Source organism: Triplophysa rosa, linkage group LG14 (assembly GCF_024868665.1).
Source record: "Triplophysa rosa linkage group LG14, Trosa_1v2, whole genome shotgun sequence".
NCBI classification, from domain to species: domain Eukaryota; kingdom Metazoa; phylum Chordata; class Actinopteri; order Cypriniformes; family Nemacheilidae; genus Triplophysa; species Triplophysa rosa.
Window position 1 is genome coordinate 17874521 of NC_079903.1, and position 17222 is coordinate 17891742.

Below are 17222 nucleotides of genomic sequence, written 5' to 3' on the forward strand. Positions count from 1 at the left end.
GACAAACACATCTACATGATGGGAGACTCTACAGTGAGACAGTGGTTTGAGTTCTTGCTGAAAGCTGTACCAAGTGAGACAGATAGTTCCTTGCAATTAATAAAAATGCCATGAGTGATGCTTATTGTGATTGTAATGTAATGGCTTGTTTGTGAATTAAATAAGTTTGATGGATGCAGTCATTTTGGGATCATCACTGTTGGGTTTTCTTACTGCAGCTTTGAAGCGGATGAATCTTCATGTTTTATATCAGGCAGGACCTCTTCTAGCAGTGGATGTGGGGAACAACATTGACTTACACTGGAGAGCTCACGGTATTCCTCTGCGGTGTCGGAAAACTGAACTTACAAATCTTCACTACATCAGTAATGAGATTGAGGATCTGACGGGAGGACCTCACACTGTTGTTGTATTTCATCTGGGGATCCACTTCACATCATTTCCTTTGGATTTCTACACCCACAGAGTGTTGAGGGTTCGAAGAGCTGTCCTGGATTTACTACAGCGAGCACCAGAAACTACTGTTATCGTCAAAACTGTCAACACTGGCGTTAAGGTAAGAAAGCTGTTGCAAGTAAAATATAAACACTACAGAAAGAAGACACTTATTATCTGTTAATGTTCAATTAAAACAATCTTATTATGATACATACATTACACACATAACTACAGATACATTTTTTTAATAAATAGTACATTTTTATGATTGGTATTATGCCTTTGGTGTTTTTCTGTCTTTGTAATAGGATGTGTTTACCAGCGACTGGTATTCTCTTCAGTTGGACAGAATTCTGCGGTGGGCTTTTCAGGATGTTGGTGTTTATATTTTGGATGTATGGCAAATGACAGCCTGTCACTACAACAAAGAGAGCATTCATCCAGGTCGTGTCATCATCAAAAATGAGATGGACATTTTACTTTCTTTTATTTGCCCTGAATAAGTTTTCCACAGCATTAGGAGATATACACATCCCTCTTTTTTAAGGTAAGTAAAACTTTTGTTTTGGTTTCTTAAATGAAAAAAAATACAATTAGCATAAATAATACTTTCAAAAACAATAAACTTTTTTGTTTATTTTCAGAGTCACTGAACTTTCATTTACGTAACTTAGCACAGCTTTCATGTTTATCTTTAACAGTTTGTTCAATGAGTTTTGTGTGTGTGTTACTTTACTCCTATCGGTCTACTACATTCATGTATCTATTCTCCTAATTAGTGCCTGCACTTTGCTTCTAAATATTTGTCTGTTTAATGCATTTTTGTTTATAAATAAAAAAAATTGTATCAATGGTTCATAGACAGATGTAATTATAGATGCAAAATATTGTTCACGTGTTGTTCTGGGGTGCTCTTTCCAGTTCGCCAAGTGGGGATCAACATCAATGTTCGTTTCCCAAAGAACACACACTAAATAAAATGTATAGTTTGAATGCACTGCCAAATGCATAAATGTTAGGACAATAATTATCAAATCCATTCAAAAAATAACGGTAACACTTTACAATAAGGTTGTATTTGTTAAAAGTTAGCTAACTAACAATGAACAATACTTCTACAGCATTTATTTATCGTAGTTCATGCTAATTTCAGCATTTACTTATACATTGTTTAAATAAAAAGTTGCCACTGTTAACATTAGTAAACGCACCATGGCGGTGCACCGCAACCCAATGCCGGCGGCCCGGGAAAGCATGGCTGACATCTCGACATCCGCTTCTTCCTGATCTCGACCCCCCGAGGGAGGGAGCTTCAAGGAATCGTCAGAGTCTGATGCCAGTAAGTCACCCTCCGATGCTGCAACAGACATCTCATCATCATTTACCGTGTCCGATACAAGTCAACAAAACGCAATAAATAACAGAAGAAATGAGAATATGGTAAAAAACTGGCCCGCATCCTATTTATACTTTTGGAATCTGGCCCTCAAAGAAAAGTAGTTGAAGACCCCTGCTCTATAGGGAGTGTCGGTACACGATCCGGGATGCCTGCACAATCCGTCCGCGTATGCGCATAATGACGTAGTAGAAAACGCGCATGCAGTCAAACCCGCAAGACCCGCCTACTGATGCATGATCAACCCCCTCTTATTAGCCCGTTGCTAAGGAAAATTAAATAAATGATTAAGGAAAAATAGTTATTATGAGTTTAGTTTTTTTTTCATTTCTCCGATCATTTATTTTTTTTATTGAAATTATTTGTTTATCTCACCAAACATTCAATTAATTGTATACGTATTTTAACAGATTTATACACATATTTATGTATTTATTTCCGCATATATTTATTTATTGTTTTTGCAGGTTTCGTCCTCCATACTATTTATTCCATCAATTTTCAACCTTTATTCATTTGACATTACGACTTATTTTAACTCTATGACGTTACTTGAGCCTATTTTTAATGTTTACATTTTATTCTCAAAAGCTTTGTTTTTTCCTCCTTAATACAAGTTTCTAATCAAGTATCATAACCCATTTTACTGGTTAATGAAATTGATCTCACAGTTCACAGGGAAAGACAATGTTTAAAGATGTTATTTATTGGGATGTGCGTTGGAATGGTATGCTCTCTGGTAAGTTAATTCAATGACTCTTTGAAATACTCATAAATCAATGTGTATCCTGTACGTGTTGCCCAAGATGGGGAAAAACATTGTGCATTACAGCTGTTTGCACATTTATGACCCTGCCTGTGAAAACCCAGCTACAGTCACTTTTGGTGATTTGCTGTTTTCTACATTAAATCATACAGAACATTCAGTGAGAATAGCCTTGATATCTTAACTGAGTTCTGAAATGTCAAATATTGGAATCATATTGAAATTAATGGTTAAAATCGTAACTGTAACATTCATTATTTCAAAATTAGATTCTGCGATTTTAGCCTGTTTTCTGAGGCAGCGTCATATTTTTATATGAATTACCAATATTTTTATTTTGTAAAGTAAAGGTCCTATGTTTTCATGACACTGAAATTAGCCTGTTCATTGATAACATCTTTTGTATGTTTTTAGGTTTTATGGTCTCAAATGGGAAATGAAAGAAAGAAACAATCTCCACACAGCTTTTTGCTTCAGAACTTTGCAAAACTTTATAACTCCAGCTCTTCTGCTGATGATGTCTCAGAAATCAGTCCAAAAGAGTCACCAACAAGCTCATTTTACTCTGAATTTGGAATCAGTTCAGAACGTTATTCCAGTTTACAGCAGGCTCTCTACTGGGTTGGACCAGACAGTTCATTTACATATGTGTCCATGAGTACAAGTCCAGTTCACTCCACATTCATCATTCAGAACCTGAAAGACAGCTATCAAATAGGGGAGGAGCTTCATGTTATGATCCATGCGAGAGATTTTAACCATAATCCCAAACCTTATGGAGGGGACTTCTTTCAAGCCAAGCTGTTCTCATCCAAAAAGGTCTCTCTTACATGTCTCTTATGTTTTGAATACTCATTTTCATCTAGTCTAAATGGCATGGTTGTTTGATATTTAGGAATGTTCTTGTGTCACAGGCCAGTGTGTTTGGGGATGTTATGGACTTGCTCAATGGCTCTTACTCTGTGTGTTTTCTTCTGCCGTGGGTGGGACAGGCACAGGTGGCTGTGCGTCTGATCCACTCCAGTGAAGCTGTGCAGGTCCTCAAGCATCACACAGACACTGATTCTGACAGAGTGTCTTTCTTTGGATACTTTGAAGGACCAGGACCAAATGGGATCAAGCTGAAAGAAACAGTGTTGTGTAATGTGAAGTCAGATAAAAATGGATTAGAAAGACTCAAAAATGGAGATTGCTGTTGTGAATATAAGGATTCTCGCACTGGAGAGGAATGGCGCTGCCAGAGACCCAAATCCCTGCCATGCAGCGCCCGTGTGTACCACTCTTTTGGAGAGTACATCAACCATGTGACTGCAAAAGAAGCAATGTTTTTGTAAGACTTAATGATGCTTTTATTTTTGTCATTTGCATTATATTTATATTGTATTTAATATTTATATTTTGTTTATAAATTATATGGGAAAGCAGTATGATATAAATTTTCTTTGGCAGGAATCCAAGCAACAAAGGTATCAATGGACAAAAAAGCACAGTCGTGATTCTTCCTTCTAATGGAAGTACGAGTATTGGTATGCTGGCCTTTGATATATGCTAATATTTGCACACGAGTGCAGAAAAGATGTTCCAAGTCATCTGAATCTGTTTGTCTAGATGAATTTTTGGATAAAATAAGACTTAGCAAAAGTTTGGATATTTGAATTAACAATAGAAAACAAATAAAATGAACATTAGATTTATGACTTACAGTCTCTATTTCACTTCATTGTGCAGATGTAAGAGAGAAATGTCGTCCTGGTTTGCACTCACCAGTTCCAACCGGCTTTTACATGAATGATTTGTGGATGTCCTTTGTGTGTAAAACTCGTCAATTTACTACTCAAACAACAACTCAATGCCTGAAAGACAAACACATCTACATGATGGGAGACTCTACAGTGAGACAGTGGTTTGAGTTCTTGCTGAAAGCTGTACCAAGTGAGACAGATAGTTCCTTGCAATTAATAAAAATGCCTTGAGTGATGCTTATTGTGATTGTAATGTAATGGCTTGTTTGTGAATTTAATAAGTTTGATGGATGCAGTCATTTTGGGATCATCACTGTTGGGTTTTCTTACTGCAGCTTTGAAGCGGATGAATCTTCATGTTTTATATCAGGCAGGACCTCTTCTAGCAGTGGATGTGGGGAACAACATTGACTTACACTGGAGAGCTCACGGTATTCCTCTGCGGTGTCGGAAAACTGAACTTACAAATCTTCACTACATCAGTAATGAGATTGAGGATCTGACGGGAGGACCTCACACTGTTGTTGTATTTCATCTGGGGATCCACTTCACATCATTTCCTTTGGATTTCTACACCCACAGAGTGTTGAGGGTTCGAAGAGCTGTCCTGGATTTACTACAGCGAGCACCAGAAACTACTGTTATCGTCAAAACTGTCAACACTGGCGTTAAGGTAAGAAAGCTGTTGCAAGTTAAATATAAACACTACAGAAAGAAGACACTTATTATCTGTTAATGTTCAATTAAAACAATCTTATTATGATACATACATTACACACATAACTACAGATACATTTTTTTAATAAATAGTACATTTTTATGATTGGTATTATGCCTTTGGTGTTTTTCTGTCTTTGTAATAGGATGTGTTTACCAGCGACTGGTATTCTCTTCAGTTGGACAGAATTCTGCGGTGGGCTTTTCAGGATGTTGGTGTTTATATTTTGGATGTATGGCAAATGACAGCCTGTCACTACAACAAAGAGAGCATTCATCCAGGTCGTGTCATCATCAAAAATGAGATGGACATTTTACTTTCTTTTATTTGCCCTGAATAAGTTTTTCACAGCATTAGGAGATATATACACATACCTCTTTTTTAAGTTAAGTAAAACTTTTGTTTTGGTTTCTTAAATGAACTAAATTACAATTAGCATAAATAATACTTTCAAAAACAATAAACTTTTTTGTTTATTTTCAGAGTCACTGAACTTTCATTTACGTAACTTAGCACAGCTTTCATGTTTATCTTTAACAGTTTGTTCATTGAGTTTTGTGTGTGTGTTACTTTACTCCTATCGGTCTACTACATTCATGTATCTATTCTCCTAATTAGTGCCTGCACTTTGCTTCTAAATATTTGTCTGTTTAATGCATTTTTGTTTATAAATAAAAAAAATTGTATCAATGGTTCATAGACAGATGTAATTATAGATGCAAAATATTGTTCACGTGTTGTTCTGGGGTGCTCTTTCCAGTTCGCCAAGTGGGGATCAACATCAATGTTCGTTTCCCAAAGAACACACACTAAATAAAATGTATAGTTTGAATGCACTGCCAAATGCATAAATGTTAGGACAATAATTATCAAATCCATTCAAAAAATAACGGTAACACTTTACAATAAGGTTGTATTTGTTAAAAGTTAGCTAACTAACAATGAACAATACTTCTACAGCATTTATTTATCTTAGTTCATATTCATTTCAGCATTTACTAATACATTGTGTAAATGAAAAGTTGCCACTGTTAACATTAGTAAACGCACCATGAACTTGTGGTGTTTGTTGAATAAACACTCTGAAAAAGAACTCTATGAACTGGCGAGTAGCCTCTTTTATTTCTGCCGCACACACACACCTCCTTGTGTTGTCTTACACTTATGTATCTGTCTTTTATGTTTGTTACTATTGCCATCTAGCGGAAAATAACAGGAACATCAACTAATCACTACATCTTTCTTTTGAAATAAAACACAAAATGTAGTGCATAAACAACAGAGACAATTTAACACAAACGTATAATATTGTCACTAAACAGCCATTTAAAACAAAAACAAAGCATTTGTTTAGTTCTTTTCAAATGTAACTAGTCATTTACAAATTCAGTCGATCAGGTTTCTTTATAATACGCGATGATCTTCTTAGTATAGGAGAGTCATCATTGGTTTCTGCAGAATGACCATTATCCAAGGGAATGGAAGAAGACTGCATGCTTGGTGGTACTTGTTCTTCATGTGAGACCAGAATTTCTTCTCCTTTCTTGACAGCCAGTGTGTTGTTTGTTTCTTGTGTCTTAAGAAGACTTCTGCGATTCCTCATAAGAATTTGTCCATTCTCTTTTTTGACAACATATGATCTTGGATTTACTTCTTCCAAAACAACAGCCTTCTTGTCCCAGCAGTTTGCATCTTCTACTCTCACAATGTCATTCGTTGATAACACTTTCAGCATTTTTGTTTGTTTGTCATAGTTTGTCTTTTGTCTCTTTTGGAGAGCTTTCTGTTTCTGCCTTACAGTTACACTGCCCATGTTGTCCTGTTTTGAATTCATTCTGAATGGAAGCGTTGTTCTTATCTTACGATTCATTAAGAGCTCTGCAGGAGATGCACCATGCTCAAGAGGACTTGCTCGATAGCTCAGAAGAGCTAGATATGGATCTGACTTGCCTTCTGATGCTTTCTTGAGCAATTGCTTCACAATATGCACTCCTTTTTCTGCTTTCCCGTTAGATTGAGCATGATGGGGACTTGAAGTCACGTGTTTGAAATCATAGTGATCAGCAAAATCCTGAAATTCTCTTGAGTTGTAGCATGGGCCGTTGTCACTCACCACAACTAGCGGAATGCCGTGCCTGGCAAAACTTGACTTCAAATGCTGAATCACACATGCACTTGAAGAGTTAGACAGCAGGGCGATTTCTGGGAAACTAGAAAGGTAATCCACTACCAGCAAGTATTCTTTTCCATGGAAATGAAACAGATCGGTACCCACTTTCTGCCAGGGATACTGAGGTAGGTCTGTTGTGATCATAGGTTCTCTTGCTTGCCTGTTTTGATGTTTTAGGCATCCTTCACAAGTACTGACCATTGTCTCAATGTCAGATTTTATTCCAGGCCAATAGACTGAATCCCTGGATCTCCTTTTGCATTTCTCTATTCCAAGATGTCCTTCATGTATCCTGGAAAGCATCGCTTCTCTCAACACTTGTGGAACAACTATTCTGTCTCATCTCAGAAGAACTTTTGACCCAGTTGTTGTTCAAATTGTCAATTACAGCTTGGAGAACGGGATCTTTTGCTGTCTCCTCAGCTATTTGCTTGAGCTTCTGATCAGAGACTGAAAGAGATTCAACAATGAGATTCACATGTTCACAGGTGGAACAACTCAGGCAAGAGACAGCCAGTGGACTCAAGAAAATCAATAATACAGCTATTCCTGGGAAGCTGAAACTCTGGTGCTTCCAATTTGGCTTGTTGCCACGCCTGATGTGGCCAATTTCAATGTATGAGCTTATGGTGTCTCAAGTAAGTTTAAGTTTTATAATAAGAGTTACATATGATGTGTTGCCCTCACCAACAAATCTGCATGTTTGGTGTGGACATGATTCAGCCTGCCACATATGTGCAGCTCCAGCAAACCTTAAACATATTCTTGTGGGTTGTAAGAAGAGCTTGACAGGGGGGAGATTCACATGGCACCACAATCAAGTACTAAAGTGCTTGGCTGCAGCAGTTGAGACCAAGAGAGTGGCAGCAAATGCCATCCCCCAAAACGCCAAGGCTCATTCGCTAAAAAGGCAACCCTTTATTCGGGAGGGGCAGAAACTGCGGCCCAAGGCCTTAACCCCAGATTCTGGTCTGCTGAGTATAGCCAGGGATTGGGAAATGTGAGTTTATTTAAACCATAGACTTACTTTCCCCTTGGAAATCGCAGCGATCAACCGTGGCCGGACATGGTTCTGTGGTCCAGCTCCAGTAGGACAGTCCTCATAGTTGAGTTGACTGTACCTTGGGAAGAAGCCATTAATGAAGCATTTGAAAGAAAGAATCTCCAGTATGCCAACTTGGCAGCGGAGGCTGAAGATCAGGGATGGACAGCGAAAGTGTTCCCGGTGGAAGTGGGCTGCAGGGGCTTTGTTTACAATTCCACTACAAGGCTGCTTACGAAAGTGGGGATCAGAGGACAGGCCCAACGGACGGTAGTCAAAAAACTTGCCACTGTTGCTGAGAGAAGCAGCCACTGGCTGTGGTTGAAACGGAAGGACGCAATATGGGCTGCCAAGTGACGACGTAATAAAATGGTTTTGTGTGTTGTAATGTTATGCCATATGGGACCGGGGGCACTGAGCGTGCATTATGGTTTGGGTAGTCGTGGCCTAATGGTTAGAGGACTCGTGACCAGAAGGTTGCCGGTTCGATTCTCAGGGCTGGCGGGTAACGACTGGGGTGCCTTTGAGCTGCAGTGATAGCTGCCCACTGCTTCTGGTGTATATGTGTTCATGACTTGCAGTGCATGAGTTCACTACTCACTGGACGGGTTAAATGCAGAGGTCACCATAGCTAACAAATAGGTCACTCTCAGAGGACAGGTCCAGTGGAGGATAATCAAGAACTGGCCAGTGGTGCAGAAGGCAGAAGCCAATGGCTGGGGTTTAGGCGGATGGACACAGCATGGGCTGCTAGATGACCTTGTAACAATGCGACACATACCCAGGCCTTGGCTGAGGGTGTCTTGTGATAAAGGGCCCAATGAGGCTGAGGTGCACAACTGACGATGTGCCGCATTGATGGGAACCATACAAAGGGCATTATCAGCAGCACCTCACCAAAAGGCATCTTTCACCCAGGATAATGGATGTGATGAAAGTGGGACACACAACGCATGAGATGTCTCTCTGATAATGGCAAGGAAAGGTAAGTATGCTATTTATTTCTATAATCATTTATCCCCCAAACACAAAGGATGCCTACCGGACGAACCCAGTGAAACCTCAGAACGCCTTTTCTCTATTCATATTCTTGACTGCTTCCCCCTGTCATGCATAAGGCATGGGAAATGTCCTATTGGGCAATTCAATTGTACTGAAATAGTGGGATTATAACACCTAGTCCTATTAAGCGAATCTAAATACACATGATTGTGTTTTTGTAATAGATAAATTAATAAATAAATTATTCTAAAATAAAGCAATGAGGAAAGTTTTATTAAATGTATAAATGTTATCAATTTACTTTATTGGATGTATATTACAAAGTAGCCCTAGCCCATATAAATAAATAAAAATAAACTAATTGTATATTAAATAATGGTTTCCTGCCGTGTCACTGTACCCTCTGCGGAAGAGAAATATTTGGTGAATTTTTCTCTGATGGAGATAGCTTCTCATGAGGAGTTGTTGCTGCTCATTCTGTGAAGATCTCCAATGCCTTGTGCACTGCAGTCAGGCTCTGATGATGGTGCATGTGGATGATCCTCCACCACATCTGCCCCTAGAAGGTTGTGAAGGATGCAGGTAGCCTTAACTGCTTTCTCAGCCGTTTCTGGGGTCACTCCAAGCACTCTTCTGTACAGCCGCCACTGTGTTGACAGTATACCAAAAGTACACTCCACCATTCGTCTGGCCTTGGACAGCCTGTAGTTGTACACCCTTTTCTCTCTGACGATGTTCTGGTCAGGATGTGGGCGCATCATGTGATGTCTGAGTGGAAAGGCTTCATCTGCAACAAATACATGTGGCATAGGCCCCAGCTGTTCTGCACATGGGAGAGGTGTGCCCTCTGGTAGGTCAAGACTGCCCTGGCGGAGAGATTTTCCAAATGTTGAAACAGCCAATGTACCACCATCACTGATTCAGCCATAAGCCCCAACATCCACCACTTGGAAGCGATACCGAGCATAATTGAGAAGGAGCCTTTGTAATTGTAGTACAGGGATCCGCTGGAGGCAGGGGCCTGGATTACTATGTGCTTGCCATCAACTGCTCCAGCACAGTTAGGGAAATTCCACATTTTATGGCACCGAACTCTATTTAAATAAAGGTAGAATATGAGGAAACATATGAGGAAGAGTAGAACTCAAACTAAATGATTTTTATACATTACTGTGATGTCATTTTGATAAAATCCTTATAAATGAGGACATTCCTCATAGTTTGTGTTTTATAAACAGGTTATTTTTGCAGTTGGATTGAACCTCATAAAACATCTAAAACAAAAGGAGGTAAATAACTTGTCCTGTAAAAGCTAGGCACTTTCTGTCAACTTCAGCCGACCAAACTCTACAGACGGTGTAATCCTACATAAAAAACTCATGGGAATATTTAAAAGGAGACTCTGCAAAGCGTTACAATATTCGACAAGTCTCTGGTTTTCTGTGCTGTGATCTGTGTCACTTTAATGACCTGAAAAAGCGATGTGAAAGACAGAGAAGAGACTGTCCATTATAGTCCATTTAGACAACCCTAATATTCATGACACCCATCACCAGTGATCATGAGGATTCATCCTGTCATGAATTAATGCACAACAACAAGTCTCTAGGAATATCTTGTCTGAGAGTTTCTGATCTTCTCCACTGATTCTGCATATTATGACCGAGGAATCAATTCTGTTCTGTTTGGAAGAAAATAATGGAGGCAGAAAAGCTCAATTTCTTTACAAGAGACAATGAAACACAAGAAAAGTTCAACAGATGCTGATGACTAATGAGTTTCCATGTTTAATACTGTCAGTAACTGCTGCTGATGATTATATTACAATTGTGTCATATTTATACATATATTCATACATATATACATTTCATATATTGCATTATTTTATAAACTTAACGAGAAAAGAAACAAACTAATAATAAGTGAGTCAAATCAAATAACTAGACAGAATAATTAGAAACAGAATCAAACATTATAATAATATGCTACAAATAAAAACTACCTCAGAAGAAGCATTAAAAATCTTTGGTGATGTCATTTCAGGTTTGTGGTCTTTTAACAAATTAAACAAAATGTAAATGCAGGGCAGTTTTTGGACAGAATAATAACTTAAAATGTAGAAAGTGGCAGTAGTAGTTTATACAACATTTGTTTGTGTTTACTGTCCTGACAATATTGGGGAACATCATTTTCTTTTGTTAAAGAAGTTTTTCAGTCACTTCATCAAGACTATCACAGGATTATGAAACTGAATGTGTGAACGATTGTTTTCAAACAGTGTTATTGGGTCTTCAGTCTGTATTGATTGTGTGTCTGTAATGTCACTATAGTGTCGTCATCTTATTCACCATCAGATGATACTGAAGATCACACAGACACCTTTAAACACACACCTTACTGTTGCCACCAACTCCTAAAAGAGAAACACAAAGACGATCACTCATTGAACTTAAGAGATAAACTTTACAAACACTTCAAAACAAACTATCAGCTCTATCAGTCAGCAGACAGACAGCTGATGTGTATGTGATGGTTTTATAAAGCACATCTTCACTCCATCATATGTCAAACACTGAAGTGTAACTCAAACATCATTTCAACCTAACAGGACACTGGACTCTAATGTATCATCACTACACATATCAACGATAATAAACTCTGTTTAATCTTCCTCTGTTTAACTTATAACCTGTATTATATGTTTCATCTGTCACTTTATTGTGTATATGTTTTGTGTATATATTGTGTGTTGTTATTTGTACAGTCTGTCAGTATTCTGCTGTGTCTGAAGCACTCAAGATTTTCACTCACTGCACATGTGTGATGATGATGATTTGATCAATAATAATGACCAAGAGCATAAAATAAAAACAATACAAATAAACATCTACCCATGTGTGCACAAACATCCATCAAACAAACAGCAGGAAATAAAACAATAAACCTCCACATAAATAATAATAATAATATGTTTAAGATCATAGCAGCACAGCAGAGCAGTGCAGTGTTGGCTTGCTCACCGGGAGACTGCATTTATTTATTCATTTATTTATTAGATATTATTTATTATAATGATCTTGCTTGGTCTATAAACACCATGCACTGTGCTGTGTTTTACCTTTCTGTGTTTTTCTTATTTGCTCCTGTAAAGCTGCTTTGGAACAATGCACATTGTGATATAATATAAATAAAACATATAAATAAAATTGAATTGAATGTTTAAGAAGAGTAAGATGACGGTACTAAATCCTGAAGTGAACAGACTCCATCACACTCTGAATTGAATTCTTATTGTGCTGCACTTATAAAACATCAAGTTTCTTTATCTGTACACTTCACATTTACTCTTGTGTTTTATTATTGATAACTCATATGTGCTCTAGAAATTGTTTCGTAAAAGTTTATATAGCTGTTGAACTGTTGAAACATTTATTTAAATGAGCTCTACTCACCTCACTGACTCTAGTTTATAATGTGGATCATCTCTCAGCTTAAAGAGAAGCTTCTTTCCTGAATCTCCTACATTATTATCAGACAGATCCAGATGTCTCAGGTGTGAGGGGTTTGATCTCAGAGCTGAAGTCAGAGCAACACAACCTTCATCTTTGATCTTACACCGACTCAACCTGTAGAGAACAATAACACACATCTTATCATAAATGACAATCATAATTTTGTCTGAAGTGACAGAAATTATATTCTCATTATTAAATTGCTAGGACACCATATAAATGAACATTTGCATACAGCAAGACAAATCTGTGACACTGTCAAAAACTAAATGAACATTTGGTAACACTTTAGATTACGGCCCGCAATGTACCGCATAATGTACCTCTACAGTATATATCTGAAGGTAAAGGGGAATAATATGCCAAGTTTGGGGAATAAAAAAAATGTAATAAAATATATATATATATTTTAAAACTAAGGGGTAACTATTTTAATATAATGTATTAACGCTATGAACGCAGGGGAGTAGCCAGAACTTTTTTTTTAGAGATGGCCAGGTAAGACCCAGTGATTTTATTAGGGTGACCAAAAAATCCTTACAGACAGAAATTCTTTAACTTCTATTGTAATTTACACCAATTCTTCATTACACATAGTTTGCTGGTCAAAAACATACACAAAGAACGTAAAGTAAACAATTTATTTGCAATGCTTTCATGTGCTAACATTATTTTAAAATAATTTGCTAGCTATCATTTGCAGTAAGTTAGCATTTTTTATAGAAAATAAACATTGCAGTACACCAACTTAAACTTTCGTGAAAATGTAATTAATGAATGAAATCCAGTTAAACAAGACTGATTTTTCTGACCTGATCCTTCTGCTCATGATGAACTTCCATGGTACACAGACAGTACACCGTCACGAAACGGTTAGCTGCTGTTCAGCTATAGCGCTCAGACTGTTTGCGTCAGTGCGTCAGCGTATGACATCATATTAACGCGAGTAGGGCTGCTCGATTATGACAAAAAACATAATCACGATTATTTTGGCCAATATTGAGATCCCGATTATTTAACATGATTACTCATTAACTTTTAAAACAACATAGAAAACAAATAACTTTGCTTTTAAACTGTGAATTCAACTGAAAAATAAATGTAAAGAAATAGCACAGCTGAACCACTGTAAGGAAAGGGGTGCGCTGTGGATTTATACCACAAGAAAAGAGAGGATCCTTGCAAAATGGAATGTGGCACAATAATCGTTTTACCTCGATTATTTTGTTTTTGTAATTGTTGAAGCCAAAATTGACGATTACAATTAATTTTCGATTAATTGCACAGCCCTAAACGCGAGAGTAATGTTCTCGCGTTACTTTCAGTGCATACGCTAAATGATCTGCGCAGCACTCCGTAAACTCCGACACACATCTTAAAACTGCTTCGCACAACAGAGGTGGCCAGATAGGTGGCCATCCATCATTCAGGGGTAGCCGTGGCCACCCATGGCCACCATGTAGCTACGCCCCTGTATAAATGACCTGCAGTATGCTGTACAACAATCTAAGCGTGAACATACACTATATTTTTATCACAATGTAACCATAAATAAGCTAAGATTTAAGGTGTAAAATGTGCAAAAATCAATGGTGATCTTCTGAGACTTTAATCAAGTATTTCAAGAGCGGTTTGATTTGGATGTTTATATGGCATGCAACTCCCTCATAAATGTTTTTTTTTATTTTCCTTAATCTTACCCCTTTATTCCCCAAACTTTGCGTATTGTTCCACTTTATCTTCAGATATTTACTGTAGAGGTACATTATTGTTACTAGTAGTTACACTGTAAATCCTGTTTAATTATACACTACATTGCGGGCTGTAATCTAAAGCGTTACCGAACATTTCAATATAGTAGATGATCTTACTCCAGTGTCTCCAGTTTACAGTGAGGATTCTCCAGTACAGTAGAGATCAGCTTCACTCCTGAATCTCCTACATTATTATCAGACAGATCCAGATGTCTCAGGTGTGAGGGGTTTGATCTCAGAGCTGAACTCAGAGCAACACAACCTTCATCTGTGATATTACAACTACACAACCTGTAGAGAACAGAGACACACAGTCTGATCACACACAGATCAAATCTACAGTGAGATGAATTTGTTTCTCTTGTGATCATTTAGTGTTTATGTACAATTTCATTTTATTTTCATTGATGTGCGTTTGTGTTTTACTGAAACACATCAGTACGATTTAAAGTAAATAAACTTCATCAGTTTATGTTTATATTAACAGTGTGATTTATTTTTCTTATACAGTTATAAAATCAGATTTATCTTATCAGACGTCGCAATAATTTTCTCATCACAGAAACTTTCTTTGCCATTTGAAGTATTTTATGTTCCTCTAAAACAAGTTTGACATTAGCAGTGTCTGTCTGAATAAATGTAATAACTGTATTATATCATTAGGGCTCAAGCTCTATTCTTCTTCTTCTGTCATGGAAGTCTATGGCAGCTCATAGAACCGGTTGATAAAAGTGATTAAATTTTTCACACAGATAGAGGACAGTCTGAAGTGTTTCTCTAGTGTTTCTGACCTTCAGTCCTCAGGGTCACCTCACAGAATGTTTTAGATGTTTCTCTAATGAACACTATAACCAGCTGATGAGTTGAATCATGTGTTTTATATAGAGACACATCTAAAACATTCTGTGAGGGGCGGCGTGAGGACATAAAAATGGCTCTTTTTGCATATAACTTCAAAAAAAGTTTGGACGCCAGCAGTTTTTAATTCTGATTTACAAACACAATGGCCTTTTGCTATGAAATTTGGTTAATGGAGGTCATGTTCTGAGAGGAACTGTAAAGTTTTAGGCCCCCTAGTGGTCAAAATATATAATTAAATTGATGAAAATGCTTATAACATGATAAATTTGATGTTTGAAGTTTGTCATATGACTGACATCACTTACACATTGCTCACATCGAGTACTATGATAATAAATTTGTCATATTCCAATTCAATAAAATTTTATTTATATAGCGCTTTTCACAATGTGCATTGTTCCACCATACTGAGTTTGATTAAAAATGTACCTTTTCAAACTCCTGTAGAAATCATGTGTTATCTATAGTCAGAGTAAGCAGTTGTGTGCCTCGCTGCCTAAGGTTTGTTTGTATCCTTGCACTTGCACTTCGTTTTAATATTAATGTATTTTATATTTGTTATTTATCAGTGTCATAGCTAACTTATCTGATACCTCAATAAACCTGTCCTTGTTATTTACTTGAAAATCCAAACCAAACTGTGTACCACAGGGCTCAGTTTTAGGGCCTCTGCTCTTCGAACTATACATGCTACCTCTAGGACAGGAGTGTTCAACTAAAATTGCTTGAGGTCCAGTAAATGAACCCTCATTACCAGCCGAGGTCCAGACAATTAAATACCAAAAAACATGAATTGATGGTTTTTTCCAGACCAAAGAAATAAACATGTCTTTTCATATCTATACGACGGCATAACAATTTCTGACAACAATATAATGAAGGAAAATGTGCAAAATGCCCTAATCTCTAAACCTGCACTGAACATACATTCATTTCAACATTAACAACTTTAAAAAGAAAACTAGTGTTGTTTTCTGCTGAACTGAGAATAACAAATAAAAGCATCAAGTTGTGACTGATCATCCTCTGATAACATTTCAGCTCTTCTTGTGGCTGTTGCAGCCGAAAGGGGGGTTTGTTTAATATTTTCTTTTAGTTCATGTCTTTATTTTCCCTCTAAAAGTGTTTCACACGCAGCCTCCATGCACTTTTTTACTATTTACCCAACAGTAAAGGGCTTGTTATGTTTTCCTAAGATCCACTGTATTCTTAGGGAACATTCATATGCTCGTTGTTGGGCAGCAAGTGAGTGAGGGAGGACCCGTGTAGATCGCTCCTACTGGGCTTTGAGCTAATATATTTTCCGTGTCCTTACCTCGGACTGCTGCGGGTAAGTTTCTTCAAAGTGTCTACGTCTAGTTTCATAATGCCGTTTAAGGTTTCCACTTTTGACAACCGCAACAGACTCCGAGCAAATGAGACAAACCGGCCTCCTGCATGTCGATGCAGGAAGAATAAATTCATCTCGGAAAACATGGTTTTCAGCATCAACTTTTCTTGTTTTTCAGTCACTGACAGTTACATCTGTCTGTGCGCTGTGCAGCGAGTCTGTCTCGGCTCTCTTCACTCGTCAACGTCTGAACGTAGCAACAGTCCATTTTAACTGTCCATGGCACCGTAGGACCCAAACTGCTACTGAGCGGACCTTGATGTGCCTGGTATAAATTTGATTGCATTAGAAAATAATGTTAGGCATTCATTTATTTATTATGTCAAAAGGCTTTGAGGTCCGGACGGACGCATCTCGTGGTCCGCATTCAGACCAGAGTCCCCTAGTTGGTGACCCCTGCTCTAGGAGATAAAATAAAACGACACAGAGTT

At 37.6% G+C, this 17222-nt stretch overlaps 2 protein-coding genes across 5 annotated transcripts in view; one reads left to right on the forward strand and one right to left on the reverse strand.

The window, feature by feature from the left end:
• Positions 1 to 5400, forward strand: part of LOC130565009 (NXPE family member 3-like) — a 17856-nt gene extending 12456 nt beyond the window's left edge. The window contains exons 2-8 of the mRNA XM_057351516.1: positions 2506 to 2573; positions 3015 to 3419; positions 3515 to 3930; positions 4050 to 4126; positions 4329 to 4532; positions 4678 to 5015; positions 5206 to 5400. Of these exons, the coding sequence (XP_057207499.1) occupies positions 2532 to 2573; positions 3015 to 3419; positions 3515 to 3930; positions 4050 to 4126; positions 4329 to 4532; positions 4678 to 5015; positions 5206 to 5400 (1677 nt within the window). The 5' untranslated portion in view covers positions 2506 to 2531. The remainder of the gene's footprint in view (positions 1 to 2505; positions 2574 to 3014; positions 3420 to 3514; positions 3931 to 4049; positions 4127 to 4328; positions 4533 to 4677; positions 5016 to 5205) is intronic.
• A 5645-nt stretch (positions 5401 to 11045) lies between these two features.
• LOC130564418 (NACHT, LRR and PYD domains-containing protein 3-like) overlaps positions 11046 to 17222 on the reverse strand; it is a 38250-nt gene continuing 32073 nt past the window's right edge. For 2 of the 4 annotated variants that reach the window (XM_057350492.1, XM_057350493.1), the window contains 4 exons: positions 14658 to 14831; positions 12727 to 12900; positions 12393 to 12428; positions 11046 to 11687 (listed from right to left, as the gene is read on the reverse strand). In XM_057350492.1, the coding sequence (XP_057206475.1) occupies positions 11669 to 11687; positions 12393 to 12428; positions 12727 to 12900; positions 14658 to 14831 (403 nt within the window). In that variant the 3' untranslated portion in view covers positions 11046 to 11668. The remainder of the gene's footprint in view (positions 11688 to 12392; positions 12429 to 12726; positions 12901 to 14657; positions 14832 to 17222) is intronic. The other 2 variants (XM_057350494.1, XM_057350495.1) reach the window with 2 other exon arrangements.